The 17,359-nt window shown below is 33.8% G+C and overlaps 1 protein-coding gene and 1 pseudogene across 1 annotated transcript in view; one reads left to right on the top strand and one right to left on the bottom strand.

The window, feature by feature from the left end:
- LOC18034898 (leucine-rich repeat receptor protein kinase EMS1) overlaps positions 1-9,141 on the top strand; it is a 44,515-nt gene extending 35,374 nt beyond the window's left edge. The window contains exons 2-6 of the mRNA XM_024179885.1: positions 5,339-5,413; positions 5,529-5,687; positions 5,768-5,917; positions 6,199-6,357; positions 6,699-9,141. Coding sequence (XP_024035653.1) covers positions 5,374-5,413; positions 5,529-5,687; positions 5,768-5,917; positions 6,199-6,357; positions 6,699-9,028 — 2,838 coding nt within the window. The 5' untranslated portion in view covers positions 5,339-5,373 and the 3' untranslated portion in view covers positions 9,029-9,141. The remainder of the gene's footprint in view (positions 1-5,338; positions 5,414-5,528; positions 5,688-5,767; positions 5,918-6,198; positions 6,358-6,698) is intronic.
- Positions 9,142-9,876: 735 nt separating this feature from the next.
- LOC18033918 lies at positions 9,877-16,592 on the bottom strand (annotated as a pseudogene).
- Between the last annotated feature and the right edge of the window lie 767 nt (positions 16,593-17,359).

Here is a 17,359-nt window from a genome sequence, read left to right on the forward strand (position 1 = left end):
CCTAGTCTTGCTTCGTGATATAGCCTTTAACTTTCCTTCTGATTGGGTATTTCGTTGACTTTGACATTTTATATCCAAATAATGTGCCAATTCAACCAAATGGAAATGATTGTGGCTTGTATGTGATGAAGTTTATGGAGACTCCATGTGAGATGTTATTCCCAACTTATAAGGTAACTTAATCATACAATTTATATTTCTTAGTTTGCACAATACTTTAATCAATATTAAATTGTTATTAATTCTATTATATGCAGTATGAATCGGATGAAGAAAGATTTCGTCTTGCGCTACTCCTTGTAAATGGTGATGCAAATGAAGTAAGAGATAGTGTTATACAAAAAGCACTATCATTCCGTGGTCCTAAGACGAATGTTATTGCAACTAGTAAAGTTAGAACTAAAGTTGCTTCTCAAAAAAAACATCGTTCAATTAATAAAGTTAGAACTGTAATTGGTACTGGAGAATATTTGAAGAAACCAGGAAGAAAATCCAATTGATCTGCCTAGTAGAGGTTTAATAAATTTGGTATTGGACGTAATTTGTATTTTGTCACTTTTAATTTTTTTGTCCCCTCAATTGAATTTTATATTCAATGTAAAGTTTTTATTTGGATTACTTAATTTTCTTTTTTAGTTTTTAAGTTTTTGGATTACTCTTTATGAAAATTTTGTGTCTTGTTACTTTCAATTTTTTTTGTCCCCTTTAATTGACCTTTGTATTCGATGTAAAGTTTTTATTTGGATTACTCATTAAGTTTTGTTAGCTTTTGAGTTTATGGTCTCTTCCAATTAAAAACTTTCAAAAAATAATAGCCTGCTTTTTTTTTTTTTGTGTGTGTTTTAAGTTCAGCCTACAAGTGAATGACTGTAAGTCGTTAACTAAAAATCTAAAAATGTCAAATGTCAAATATTCTTCCGCTTCTCATCACCTTCTTTTCCAACCTATAATATGCCAAACAAAAATGCATCAATAAAAATAAATTTAGATAACAGCTAAAATATTCAACCTTTGTAAGAATTATCCTAATATAAATATACCTCATTAAGTACTGGACATTTGCGTCTATTGTGTCCAGGTAATTTGCAATACCCACATTTTTTCAAATTGACGCCTTTATTAAATCTTGCACTAGGAGCACCTTTCGTCTTCACACTTAATGGATCTTTTATAATAGCAACATTTCTCTTCTCACTGGACCATCTACCTCTTTTCTCTTCAAAATTCCCACTCAACTCTAACATTTCAGACTTAAGTTGTGTGATAAGACCCTTTAATTTCAAGTATCCAGCATCTGTCATCGAGGCATAGAAAAATGTGTCTAGTTACAGAAGAAATTTACAGAATCAAATTTTGACTTCGCTTCTTAAAGATATTCACGATTTAGTGCACAAAGGTCACAACCGTCTAGAAACCACACAAGATCCGATGTTTCTGAATTAACTGATATCAATTAACAAGGAATAAAATTAAAAACTATATATCTATAGAAAGATTTATTTTTCAGGAGTTCAAATAATTTTACGGTTTTCTATTTGAAGTTTTCTACATGAAGATATGGCTTAAAGAATGCTGACTGCTCAAAATCACTGAAGCAACCAAGTCTATGATTATCAGAAAACTTGCATGATTAAACTGTACTGATCTAGAATATATGAGATTGCATACTATATATTTTTTGATAGATAAATATGTCTAGTTACAGAAGAAATTTACAGAATCAATTTTCGACTTCGCTTCTTAAAGATATTCACGATTTAGTGCACAAAGGTCACAACCGTCTAGAAACCACACAAGATCCGATGTTTCTGAATTAACTGATATCAATTAACAAGGAATAAAATTACAAACTATATATCTATAGAAAGATTTATTTTTCAGGAGTTCAAATAATTTTACGGTTTTCTATTTGAAGTTGTCTACATGATGGCTGATGTGTTTCAGCAGATATTACAAGAGGAAATATATCTTCTCCCAGTGATGGTTTTGAGAGATCGTCCAACTCATAGAAGCCTAAGTCGATGCCTGTTCCCGAAGGCTGACGAAACTTCTGACCCAATCCTTTCTTAAAGGGAATTTTTGCCGGCATATAAGCTTCAGGAAACAGTGGAACAAACTTACAGTTGGGCTCTTCCTTGGCAAAGTAGAAAACAGTGATGCTGCAGATAAGAAAAGAAAATAAAGAGATATGGCTTAAAGAATGCTGACTGCTCAGAATCACCAAAGCAACCAAGCCTCTGATTATCAGCCAAATTCCATGATTTAACTGTATTGATCTAGAATATATGACATTACATAATATATATGTTTGGATAGATGAATGTATCTAGTTGTGGAAGAAATTTACAGAATCAAGATAGACTAATAATAACTTAATATTAACAAAATTTTTATTGTACATGTTATTTTATCAATTATATTTATTGTAACACTTTATTTGTATCATATGATTTTTATTTGTTATTTTTATCCTATTACTATATTTATATTTATTTAGATTGATTTAGTCAAAAGGTATAATAGTCATTTAGGAAATTAAGAGGGTCTATGTGACTATTTATGAAACTAAAGGAACATGTATAATTATTTTAGCAAATCTTAGGGGTGTGGGTGGTTTTTTCCGAAATTAATATTGATTTAAAATTAAAAAATTAATATTTACCTGTAACCTGTAAGTTACCTGCTCTATTTTAATTAATTATCTAATTATCTATTATATTAAATGAATGATTCAGATTAAAACTCTTATATCTAAGGGTCCACATTAGTTCCACTATCAATACTGTAAAAATAAATACAGCATCATAAAGAAATCCAACTTTGAATTGATAAAGTTGTATTCAACAGCTCTTGAAAAGACTAAGCTGGTCTTCTTTGCATTTGATCACTGGTATTTCAGTTAAGTTTGTCGTTTACTTAAATTTTTCTTGCTTTCAATTTCCACTGTTGTTTTTTTTTTAATAAAATAATTTGTTTAACTAGTCATAGAAATAAGAGAGAAAATGGGCCATTTCTTGACTCAAAGTCAATTATAATTATCAAAACTTGAGCGGACATTGCATGCCTAAATTCCACGCACCCTAAAACGGTTTGATTTGCTTTCACGCGTTCATGATTTTGCATGAAAGAGAGTGCCTCTCGTCTCTTTCCGGACAGTGACTACAGTCATGGAAAAATTATGTTAACGTGACGAATACAAAACGTTATTACATACAAGAATAAGTTTTTGGACCCGAGACTTGAGGGAGGTTCTATCTAATTCTAAAGATTGTAACCAAAGCATTATCCCCAATTTTTTTAAGTTAAATAAAATAAAATTTATGCTTAAGTATAAATAATTTTTTAAAGTTAAATATAAAATAAAATTCATGAACTTCCAAGAAAGAAAGAAGACCCTTCACCTTCTTCGTGACAACAAATGATGTTGATATGACAAATACAAGCGCTAGTACAGGGAACAGCATAAGACCGAGACTTGATAAATATTAAATATATAAAATAAGTGGAGCAAACGAACAGAATAATAGATTTTTATAATATTCTTCATAAAAATCCAAGTTTTGAGCTGGCCCATAAGCTTATCTAGTGAAGTCTGGGTATCCGCGTTGCCCAAGGTTCCGTTTGAATTCAGGCTGTGCTGATATTTATGACATCCGACGGAGAGGAAATATTTTCAGTTGACTAAATTAAATAAAAGTATATTATAATCATATTATATATTAGCAACAAAAATAAAAAGAAATGAAGAAAAACGCATGCAAGACTTAGAGAAGTCAATTAAAAGATGGGAGTATCATCAGTTCAATTGGTTATAAATAGCGTAGAGCCATCCTCTCGTTGTTGCAGAAGAGAGACAGAAAGAGTGTGTGTAGGTGATTATAATTAAGAAGATATAATGTGTGGTTCAAAAAGAGTGTGGGTGAGTGAGTTAATACTCATATTATTAGTAGTAAAAGGGTGGTGGAGTGAGGGATGTTTGGAGCAAGAGAGGTCTGCTCTCCTCCAACTCAGACATTTCTTCAATGATGATCAACGTCTTCAAAACTGGGTAGACGATGAGAATAATTTAGATTGTTGTCAGTGGGAAGGGATTGAGTGCAACAACACCACTGGCAGTGTGATTAAATTAGATCTAGCACAAACTCGAAAATGGGAATCAGCGAAGTGGTATATGAATGCCTCTCTGTTTACTCCCTTTCAACAATTAGAGTCTCTTGATCTAATTGGGAACAATATAGCTGATTGTGTTAAAAACGAAGGTCATTAATTTACTCTATTTTAATTCTTCCTCCTCGTAATTTCTTACATCTATCTGATCCCTTTTGGCTTTTGTTTAATTTGTACGTGATACAATAAAATTATTTTTTTTCAGGTTTGGAGAGGTTATCAAGGTTGAACAACTTGAAGTTTCTTTTTTTAGATGATAACTACTTCAACAACAGCATCTTTTCATCTCTAGGTGGTCTTTCATCACTCAGACACTTATCATTGGCTGTTAATAGATTGAATGGAAGTGATGATATTAAAGGTAAGTAAGCTTCATCCCTTCTCCCGTGTCCCATCTTTGTGGATCTTATTTCATCGACCAGCTGGAAGTATTGATACGAGATCTAGCTAGACTCTTGCTAGTTTAAGCTTCAAGGCTTTGAATATTATAAAAATAGGTTTAAGGAATTATCAATATATGCAATTTTCTATGCTTCTCATAATCAGACACAATTCAATCTAATTATTTCGTATGTCCTCTCTTCAAAAGTAAAGAATTGTACACTAAACGGAAATCGACATTGTAGCTTTTTATTTTTTCTAATGCTCTTTCTTTGTTAACGAGTTTATATCCTGAGAGTGCATTGGATTCAAAAAAAAAAAAGTTTTGATGTTCAAGGTAAGCCATAATAACATGCATCTTATTTATCTGTCTATATCTAAATTTGTGCACTGAATTTAGTATTTTAGTTAGTGTGAAGGGATCAGATATTGGCTTCCATAAACCAACTTGTATTTACTTAATTAATTAATTAACACCATTTAGTATTTAACAAATTAAAATTTCGTGTTTAATTTGTCTTATTTTTTATTTTTTGAAGCAAGAATAAGGTATAGCAGTAGGTAAAGTTGAAATACATATTTATTCCTTACAAATTTAAATTCGTTTTCAGCCAAATATACCTACTTAAAACCACTCAATCATGCCATTGGCAACAGTTTTTTAGGTTTTTCTAGTTAACCGTGTACTTTTTTGCTTATTAATAAAATTCTTTTGTGCTGAGATTTAAAATAAAGAAGGAGAAAATAAGTTATTTAATTAACCTTGTTTTAAGTGTTGGCATAAATGCAGGACTGAATTCCTTGAGTAACTTGGAGGAGCTGGACATGACAGGCAATGCAATCGAAAATCTTGTGGTTCCTAAAGGTATACAAAATGTTCAAATATTAATAATTTGGAGGACAGTTTAATTGATTTGATTAGGGAATGCCCAAATGACACTTACCCAAAATAATTTAATCCAAAATTGTATCCCAAACAGATTTCATAGGTTTGAGGAAGTTGAATACCCTTAATTTAGGGGGAAGCGAAATTCGAATGATAGATGGAAGCAAGGTGTTGCAATCAATAGGATCACTACCGTCCCTCAAAACACTTTGCCTTTCATATACTAATTTTACGGGAACAGTAGTTAATCAAGGTAAGTAAATCTTTTATGTCGAAAATAATTGAATTAATATATATAGCTAAAATTTATTGTTTCTACTTCTTTCTACATAGAATTGCACAATTTCACCAACTTGGAAGAATTGATATTGGGCAAATCTGATCTCCATGTAAGCCAGCTTCTGCCAAGCATCGCATCATTCACTTCGTTAAAGTATTTGTCAATGGGAGGTTGTATACTCACAGGTGCCGTACATGGTCAAGGTAAATTATGGGTATCTGAAGCTTTTAAATTTTTTCTTTTAAATTTTTTATATTTTCACTGTCCAATGGTTCTACCTTCTCTAAATTGTAGGATTCTTGATTAAGGTTAATGAAATTTTTGTTCTGTTATGTTAAGAATATTTCGATCGCTTAGAAGAGTAAAGAAAAATAAGTAAATTAACCCAAAAAAAAAAGAAAAGAACAGGACCGGATTATCCTTATTCCCTTGCATTATGTGATCAATATCAAAATTATAACCATTTCTTGTTTATTGCTTGTAGATTTTCGTAAATTCAAGAATTTGGAAAATCTGGACATGAATCTGGTGTATGTTGACGTCAACACCAGTTTTCTTCAAATTGTCGGTGAATCGATGCCTTCTCTCAAGTTTTTATCACTGACAGATTCAATTCTTAATAAAAACACCATTCTTGATCAAGGTTAATTAATGATTCTCCTTCTCCCTCTCTCGCATCATAACTAAATTTAATTGAGAATATCTATAATGCGAGCTATTTATAAACTTAATGAAAGATGATAAGGAGCCATAATAATGACAAAAATAACTGTAAAATAGTGCACTGTTGTAGTGTTGATTGAAAAATAATGCTAATTTTTTACTTAACATTATAACGCTGTATAATTTTACAGTTATTTTGTTGCCATTACGTCAGATTATACTGTTCAACTATCAGTGATCAAACTTAATTTTTAATGTGTACTTGAAAGATATGTAATTATTTATCTATGTGTACTGAAGGATGAATTATATATTTTTCAGGACTTTGTCAGTTAGTGCATCTGCAAGAGTTACACATCGGCGGTAATGATTTGAGAGGTAGCTTGCCATGGTGCTTGGCAAACATGACATCCCTTCAAGTGTTAGATGCCTCTTCTAATCAACTTACTGGAAACATCTCCCCAGGCCTTTGTGAGTTGGTGTTTCTAAGAGAGTTATCCATTCATAACAATGATTTAAGAGGTAGCTTGCCTTTGTGCATGGCAAATTTGACTTCCCTTCGAGTATTAGATGTCTCTTACAATCAACTTACTGAAAACATCTCATCTTCCCTCATGCATCTAATATCTATGGAAGAGCTCATAATTTCAAATAATCACTTCTTCCAAATCCCTATTTCACTTGAACCACTTTTCAATCTCTCAAAACTCAAGACTTTCGATGGTGAAATATGCGCAAAAACTGAGTCACATTATAATTCTTTGACCCCAAAATTCCAACTGACTTCTATCTCACTATCTGGTTACATAGATGGTGGCACATTTCCCAAATTCTTGTACCATCAGCATGACTTGAAGAATGCTGATCTCTCACACCTTAACTTGAGTGGAAAATTTCCAAATTGGTTGCTAGAAAACAATACGAACTTAGAGACGCTTCTTCTTGCCAACAACTCTCTTTTTGGATCATTTCGGATGCCAATTCATTCCCACCAGAAATTGGCAATATTGAATGTCTCCAACAATTTCTTTCAAGGCCATATTCCGGTGGAAATCGGAACATATCTGCCAGGTTTAACGGATTTAAACTTATCTAGAAATGCTTTCAACAGTAGCATTCCCTCTTCATTTGCTGATATGAAAATGTTGAAAAGGTTGGACATATCCTACAATCAGTTGACTGGTGAAATCCCTGAGCGCATGGCCACGGGTTGCTTCTCATTGGAAATTCTTGCATTGTCAAACAACAGTTTGCAAGGTCATATATTCTCTAAAAAATTTAACTTGACAAATTTGATGAGGTTGCAGTTGGATGGTAATAAATTCATTGGAGAGATCCCAGAAAGCTTATCTAAGTGCTATTTGTTGGCAGGATTGTATCTGAGTGATAATCATCTCTCTGGTGAGATTCCAAGATGGTTGGGTAATTTGTCAATTTTAGAAGATATTATAATGCCCAATAACAATCTGGAAGGACCAATTCCAATCGAGTTCTGTCAGCTTTATTTTCTGACGATTTTAGACCTTTCAAACAATGCTATTTTTGGAACCTTACCATCTTGTTTTAGTCCAGCATCTATTGAACAAGTTCATTTGTCAAAAAACAGGATAGAAGGACGGTTGGAAAGTATAATCCATGACAGCCCCAATTTGGTGACATTAGATCTCAGTTATAATCGCTTACACGGAAGTATTCCAAATCGGATTGAAAGACTACCTAAGTTAAACTACATTCTTTTGGCTAATAATTATATTGAAGGCGAAATACCAGTTCAATTATGCCATTTGAAGGAAGTGCAGTTGATTGATCTTTCTCATAATAATCTATCTGGTCATATTCCTCCTTGCTTGGTTAACACTTCACTTAGTGAAGGTCATCATGAGGCAGTAGCTCCAACTTCTAGTTTGTTGGGTCAACTGCCTGCCTCACCTCCATCTGAATCTGAGGCTGCAAGTGGACCTCCGATGGGAAAGGAAGAAACTGTACAGTTCACAACAAAGAATATGTCCTACTATTATCAAGGAAGAATTTTGACGAGTATGTCTGGGATTGATCTTTCTTGTAACAAACTGACAGGTGAGATTCCTACTCAAATTGGATATCTTACTAGGATTCATGCACTAAATCTATCTCATAACAATTTGACGGGCACAATCCCGACAACATTTTCAAACCTGAAGCAAATCGAAAGCTTGGACCTCTCCTACAACCTACTGCATGGGAAAATCCCTTCTCAGCTCACTGTGCTAACTACATTGGCGGTCTTCAGAGTAGCATACAATAACTTATCAGGCAAAATCCCAGATAGAGTTGCACAATTTTCAACATTTGAGGAAGATAGCTATGAGGGGAATCCTTTTCTTTGTGGATGGCCACTGTCTAAAAGTTGCAATGATAGTGGATTATCAGCAGTGACACCAGAAGCTTACACTGAAAATGAAGAAGGTGATAGTTTAATTGACATGGACAGTTTCTTGATCACTTTTACAGTATCTTATGGAATTGTGATATTAGGAATTATCGGAGTTTTGTACGTAAACCCCTATTGGCGGCGAAGATGGTTTTACCTTGTTGAAGTGTGTATGACCTCTTGCTACTATTTTGTGGCAGACAATCTTGTTCCTAGAAGATTCTATGGTGGATGGATGTAATTTCATTTACTTTACAACTTATATGTAATTTTTAAAGAATTTTCTTTTGCATGCATGGAATAGCAACTCAATAAAAGTATTTGATGCAAATTGTCCAAGAACAACTTAGTAATTTCATTGCTACTATTCGGTTGTATATATACAGTTAATGAAATTTTTAATCATTCGCAGTAGGAATTTCTTTAGATGGCGGCCAAAACTAACAGATTTGGGGCTCTACTTCTACACATCATAACAGGCAAAAGGTCTCTCTTTTACACGATCTGAATCATTCAATAGGTGTCTACTTCTACACATCATAACAGGCAAAAGGTCTCTACTTCTACGCCCCCTGGAGTTCTCCATTAAACTTGACGGTTGAGATTTCAGGTCCAGATGAAAGTTAAATGCAGGCGACGAGACTACACTTTAAGTAAACTGGGACAAACTTAAAATAAAAAAAACTATAGTCCAGGGTGAGAGTGATGGGTAGCTCAACTTATGGAGGATAACTAGGACTTGGAATAACTATCAGATTTGCAACTCTTGTAATATATAGTGGGCATTCAGGTAGCAATTATCGCCTTGGGAGTTACCGTAATCGATTCATTTCCTCCTTCATTTCTGATGGTAACCCAGCTCTATACAAGAACAATAAGAGAAGGTTCCTTTAAGAAATTTCACAACCCACAATTTTTTTTTTTCCTTTTTGCCCTGTTCCTCACAATAAACACACCTAACACACCAAGCCGTGCCCAAAATAATCCTATTTTATTCATGTCATGAATCCAAAAACTATCCCAGCTCACTTTGTTTAACCAGCATAACTAAATTGTGGGTATAAATGAACAGACTTTCGAAGCCTGTAACTTATAATAAGCTCAAACCCAAAAATGACATTTAAATCCTGCAAGTGTTTTTCATCATCCCTAACAAAAAGAAACAAGAATAATTATATACCAATAATTTTTCCATAAAAAATACTGATTTGAGTTGAAGCACTATACAAACTGGGTTTTATTACACTTGCAGAAAGCTACACGGTAGACAAAATCTAGCAGCTACATATTGGTATCACTTTCAGCTGGTCATGAATGGTGTGCATTCAGCAGTGCACAATAGACCATGTCTATGAATTGATTGTCCTATTACATATAAAAGCTGGTCAGATATACAAGGAAAAAAATAATAATTGAAAATGCATCACAAAAAATAAGTGTTTCGCATTAGTGTTTGCACTCTTAAGCATGGCAAAGTGGTGCAGGGTTCATGATTTTGAAGACAATGATAAGTGAAAAATAGTTCAATCCATTGATGAACATAAATTTATTTACATGTCAATTTAGATACCATCAAAAAGTAAACAGTAATTCACAGTCACTTAAAATAGTTGATAAAATGCGTGCCATGAATGCATTTTTGTACATAAGAAATCCAAAGAGTATTTCTGACAATACAAATATGCTAGCTTTAAGTCTGCTGTCAATATGCAATTAAGAAGATTATACCAGCTGCATGATAAAGTTCCCCTAATCTTAATAACAATAAACATGAACATGTCAGATGCAATTCTAGCTTCGACCATTTGCATAACCAGAAATCCTAACCTGAACAAGCACCAGAAGTGCCTCTCGGACTTTCTCCTTGCTGATAAATGGTCCACTGTTCCAAGTAAGAGCAGGAGTAAGAGATGGTGGAGGGATTGGTGGTGGAAACGGTTGAAGCACTGGGGCACCATATGGGCGTTGTAGACTCAAGGGAGTATTAAGTGGCAGAGCTGTTGGTGTAGATGAAGAGACAGGCTGCATCATCCCCGCAGAGGAGGATGGAGGAGGAACAAAGAATAAGGAAGGCTTTACAAGGTTAGGGGTAGGTGCTGACAGAGGTGGAGATGGTATTGCAAGGTTGGCACGATAGGAGAAGCAACACTGGCGGGATGAGAAGGTAAAGAAATAGTTGTATTGGACTGGTAAGGTTGTGCAGAGATTGCTGCATTAGAAGTATTCCCCACAGTCAAAGCTGTCTGCAATGATAAGGACAGATGTCATATACAAGGACATCATAGAAGTTGAACCTCACACAAAAATGAAGTGATAACATGTGAAAATAGTATATGACTTGCTGCATTTTTGTGGTAATGTTGCATACTTATGTAGAAACATATTATTTCAAAGAAAACATACACTGAAGAAGTTCACAAAAGCAGGATCTTCAGGAACATCAACAGCATTTGAGGGAGTTGACTCTAGAGGACCATCCATAACTGCCATAGTTGGAACAGCTTCCAGTTCCTCAAACTCACTGCAGTTTAACATAAAAGGAACTTGATGACCAATTTAAGTAATAATTAGATGATATACGAGGTTAGGGAAAATGATGAGTGGACCCTTATGGAAGGTGATTTCACCTTAGCTAAACAGGAAAATAAAAAGAAATCAAAGCTGAATCCTCGAGTGCAATGCAAAGAATTTTTTCTCTCTTCTCTAACTCCTCTTATTCAAAATTGCTCATCATTGTGCTGTTCTTCGAGATTTCGCTAGAGTAGAGAAAGCTATTCTCCCGTTAAGTGCAGAGGAAAGAGAAGGGCAAAGGCCTGGTATGATGCTATTCTATAAGAAGTGAGAAAGTGAAGGGCTAAAATATTTTGCAATTTGGAGGTGGTGTTTTTCAGTGTGTGTGCTTCTGAATTTATTACCTCTTTAGGATCCATAGAAATTGCCTCTTGTTCAGCATGCACTGTGCCTACGAGTAAGGCGAGCTTGCATGGTATCTATTGTCTATTTATTTGGATATTCAAACAGGACTACCAGCAACCAAACACAAATCCCCAAACAAAACACTCTTTCAAGTGCAAGGAAAGAGTAACTTGGGCATATTTATGGTTCAAGCACTACCATAACTAAGAATGTGATGCTGTCCACAAACACTATATCAGTGCCTTTTGAACTACATCACATGCTCGAAGACTTTTTTTTTAGTCATACATAAATTAGCTATAAAATTAAGACTATTATACAACTAAAAAGAAAGAAAAATTGTTTGCTACTACATATCAAAACTGGTAATAGCAATGTAAGATGGCAGACTTCTTACTTAAACAGATGAGAGGCTGCAAATAAAAAATTTGTGCAAATAAAATATATGATAAAGAGCATAATACTTTCTTGGGGGCTAAAAATAATATACAACTTGTGAAATATAAATTGAGCTACCATTACCTTTTAGATGTAGCAACTTTCGACTTTTGAGGCACCTTGGAATATGCATTCAGAATCCTGCATTTGGAAGCCAAATAAATAATGTCAACAACAATTTTACAATAGAAAAATTAAAAATTGATAAATGGCAGTTGTAATTTATGTATGTGTAAAGATAGCATCACATCCAGGGTCCTCCCATAAACATGCTTGTAACAAGAATTAGTTTGCCTCAACTGCTAGCAACTATACAATAGTAAAAATCACTCTTATGAACTCAACAATACTAGGCACCAATAAGAGTATGATACCGCCATTCTAAATGGAAGAGAATACAACTGTTTTACAACTATGTCACATCAGGAGATATGCTAGGAGGATTAATCCAGATACCATCCAACCCAATTTGGAAAACTCGAGTCAGAAACCAGGAGCTGTAACCAAACCTTACAATCTTGAAGGAAGAAGGAGACTTGGGGCATTTTTCCAGATAGGTGACTTACAAGATCTCCTGCCAAGAAAATATCTATTGCTTTGAACCTCCATTGAAATTTCTTTTCCCTTTTTCTTGTTTTGACTTGGAACTTTCCAGCATCATCTATTTGATCTTTTTTAAAGCTAAAATAGCAATCTATGGGTTGTCAACATCTTATCCCCCCCCCCCCCCCCCTCGGGGGGGCCCCCAAAAAAAAAAAACCAATGAGTTGTCAATAAATAGCACCTACTCAACTTATGTTCTCCAATGGATGACAATGTGCAAATCGACCTAGCAGCCACATTTTTCCCCCCTTTCAACCACCATTAGGCAACTTTTCTAACCTTTCTTCATTGCCCACGTCTACAGAACTATCATATAAAGACTACATTATTATTGGGATAGAGAATAAAATACAGACTATATTATTATTATATCTAATTTTATGAATTAACTAGTGCAAGACTTATTTAGTGTCAAATCAAGAACTAATTAGAAAAGACAACTCATGATAATACAGACCTTAAAAGGCAATAGCTAGCAACACCCCATATACTCCTATTTTAGCCTTCAATATCCTGGTAAAAACACAATTAAGTCTTGCAAAAGAACATTCACAAGTAAATTCAACATTAATTAAGATTAAGTATCTACTGCACCTTCAATCAATGACTGGGTGAATAGCATGGTCAACCATCCAGTTCCTGTAGCCCTCCTTGTACCTATGTTAGTTACATTTTACATATTAAGCCACGAAAATGAAGGGTCACAGCCTGGTAAAGAAAGCCATTAATTAATAGTTTTTGTTTAAAAAGTTCTCGTTTAGATCTTTCCTATTCAATGAATCAACGTAATCCATGGAGAACTCTTCCATTTCAAGCATTGTTTGAAGATAATTGGAAAGCCTAAAGATAGTATACAAGGACCAAGATATCAATTAGGTCAAATAGTGAATGTCAAATATAAAAAATAAATAAAAGAAGTTGTACATGATCATTTACTATCAAGTTCTGTAAAATTGAAAATACCATTATCCCTGTAGAGATTCTCAAACAACTCTTTAGCAAATTATAAAATAGTTAAAAAAAGAACGAAAGTTTAAAAAAAAATGTACAACAGCCATATCAGGAGATGTTTTTCTTCTCAATCTCAATATTTTCTAGCCGTAAAACAATTGAAAAGCTTAACACCAAGTGAATTATTAAGAATTCATCATTTAAATTCCCAAATCGCAAAATGTTGGTGCAACTAGGAAAGTGCAAATGCAATCACTTTACTAACACAAGAAACATCAATAGTGAGAAGCCCACTTTGTATCAAATTTGAAACAGATAGATAGAGGTCAAAAAAATTATAAAGAAACTCAATTAAAAGCCTTTCAAACAGCTTTTGCATGCAACAAGAACAAATCAAAGGCGATGTGAATGTATTCAAAGACTAATTTACAATCATCTACAGGACATAAATATCTTGGATAACTACTCTCTATACCTTACTGTCCCACTGAAAATCATCAAATCCCTCCAAACAAAAATGACAAAATGGATAAGAATTGTCTGGTTAAACTTCAATAACTTAGCAGCCACAGCAAAAACTTATGTAGGCACGCAAGCCACTCAAAATAGTCATATTGTTTGCTTTCCAAACAAAAGCCACTTTGTAATGAATATTCATAAATTGCTACTACCATGTTTGTTAAAGCACGTGAAAACCACCATAACTAACTAAATGTAACTGATGATCATCATCAAGTTCATGGAATCACATATCTGACAGTATTAATTAGTGCAAATGGCATGCTTCTTAAAACTCCGTATTTCTCACATGGGCGCCATTCCAATCAACCAATGATTCTGATCTAGTCGGCATATTCAACCCACGAGCGAGTAATACCTCCTATTGCTTCTTTACATTTCTCAACGAAATTCCACATTCTAACCATACTTCTGAACTTGTAGCTCCCATAGACTAATACAATAAAAAGATTTCTTCCCACACCACCTCAGCCCCCACTCCTGAAAAACCAATTTAAATTCTCATTGGCTGTACAACCTATAGTCCATACCAAATTGAAAAATTTACAAATATAGAACCTCAAAGAATCTTCTTGCATTCCATTTTTTACGGCAAGAAATTTGACTTTTACCACATGCAAGTCAACAAATAAAAAAATCATGTCTTTGTGAGATGCACATTTTCAGACGAATCTGAAGAGCAATGAAACCGTAAAAACCGAATATGAGAACACCGAGGACTCCAGATATCACCTATAGAATCTTCGGTCCACACTTGCATGATGAAAATGATGAAAAAAAATTGAAGGCTTCGTCACCAGCTCCCCAGGTTGTTTTGTTCTCCTATCTCCTAAACATAAAGGAAATGCAACCTGTTCTTTTTTCCAATCTTAAGGGGCACAGAACGACTCTGGTATAAAATAGTCAGTTTCTATACAAAAATAACTCCTTTGCACTTGGCATTCCACATCTCGAAATAAAAAGCATGCAAGGAGGAGAATATAATAGCATTAAACAAGTTTTATTAACCAAACTTCAAAGATGCCAGGCAAGGCAAAAAAGAAATCTGTACAAGCCAGATCCCAAGAATAATAATTCCAATATACAATTCACAAAAACAATAACTAAAAACATGTTCATGAGGCCTCAGCAGAAGCAACATGTAATAACCATACTCTATTATTTGAAACACATTTCCAAGTTTGGTTAAGATTCTAAACTATTCTCTATGTGTCAATTATTAACATGTAAAACAAAATAATATACACTTAAACTACTACAGTAGTAAAACCAGTAAAACAACAATACCTGCTAAAAAGATTTGCTACCTCTTCACATTCACGAGCATTGTAGAACCAAATCCCATTTACTTCTTGGGATGCATTCCGATATAACAAATACGGAACCTGAACTTCAAACTCAAAATCTCCCAAAGGATTTTCCACTAAATTATCTGCACATATCCAAGATATTGAAGCTTATCAGTGCAAAAACATATGCAAAAAGACATGAAGGTTAGGAGACATAACTAAAACTTAGCAACAACTGAAAAGCACAACAAGAAATGAAATATAACATGAGTTGTAAACAAGATAGACACGCGGTATCTAAATAATTGTACCAACCCCCTCTCCTGATTGTCATAAAACAGCCAATATTTAACGCTAGACAACAACATTGCAAATACTCTAGCCTCTATATTATTGGCATATAAATATTTTCGGTTAGGTACATTATATTCTTCGTTCTAAAACCTCAATTATTAGCTAGTAGCCTAGTACTGTGATAAAATGATTCATCACTGAAATTAAAACTAGTTCACGTACAAATAATCAAAACTGAAATAGAAGCAACGATAAACCAACCTGTATTACGTCGATTCATCACAACAAACTGAAATCGAGGCTGTGTGTTCTTGAAAATTGAAAAAATAATAATTTCACCAACTTCATATGTAATACAATCTCCAAAAAACCGAATATCAAATGAAAAAATGGAAAGCATAAGAGAGAAAAGAATCTAATTTTATTGACCTTTTGACGACGAAGAGAGATCCTTCAACATCCTTATGACTCCATTGGCTGAGGTCGATGTTGAACTCGTAGAAGGTGACATGAGCGGCCGTGATGAGGATCTCCTCAATGAATGGATCGATTCGCTGAAGAACTGTCAGGTTTAGGAGTTTTGTGCTCTGCTGGTCCAGATTAGCCATTAATTTTCCGTTCTGCGACATTTTTCATAGTCCTTTTGGGCTCTGCCTCGAGCACAAGCGCCATGGTTTTTCTGTGAGCTCTCTCTTTTGTAAATAAAGTGTTTGATGAGATAGCCGAGAGAGAGTGAAAGAGTTGAGACTCGAGATTGATCTTGCTTTAACTTCTTTCAAACATTTGGGAAATAGCATTTATTTCTTTCAAATTCTCTACTTTTTTTTCCTTTATGTTATTTAGACCCCAAAATTAGATTTATTATAATCATATTTTACCCGTACACTATTAATCCCTTTTATTTTAAATTGTCAATATTAATGTTTCAATCATAACTAATGTGATAACTCATCGGTAACTGTAACATTAACTTAATTATTAATGTTTATCATGAAATGATGAGATTATTATTCAAAACTTAGTAAACATCAATGACTAATATAATATGACAATTACAGCTGAATATTAGTACAATAATTAGGATTCCTAAAGTTAGTGAATGTATTATAATATATGTGTGTTACACTATTTTATGTCTCTCAAATTCAATTAAGTAATTTCAGAGACCTAACCTTTTATTACATTAAATTAAGAATGTATACATGAATGAAAGATGTGCAGTTTTTGTTCTATTTTTCACTATTATTTGCCATTCATCTACGTACGTCACTTGATTTTTTGTGATTAATATGCTTAAATGGATCTCTTTGATATAAATAAAATAAACGAAAAGTCTAAGAGAAAAAAAAAATGAGGACCGAAATTATTACACCTACAACAAATTTGCCCAGAGAGCAATAAATCAAACTTGCTTAGGAAGTTCAACAATGATTAGTTAATAACTAAAAGAGCCTTCACCTAACATGTTAAAGCTTCCGTCAAGCACAAACCCATTGAAAGCTGTTTAGGTCCGTTTTAGATCATCGGAAATTTGACAAAATCATAAAAACCCTCATCTTAGA

The sequence above is a fragment of the Citrus clementina genome, unplaced genomic scaffold, assembly GCF_000493195.1.
Source record: "Citrus clementina cultivar Clemenules unplaced genomic scaffold, Citrus_clementina_v1.0 scaffold_8, whole genome shotgun sequence".
Taxonomy (NCBI): Eukaryota; Viridiplantae; Streptophyta; class Magnoliopsida; order Sapindales; family Rutaceae; genus Citrus; species Citrus x clementina.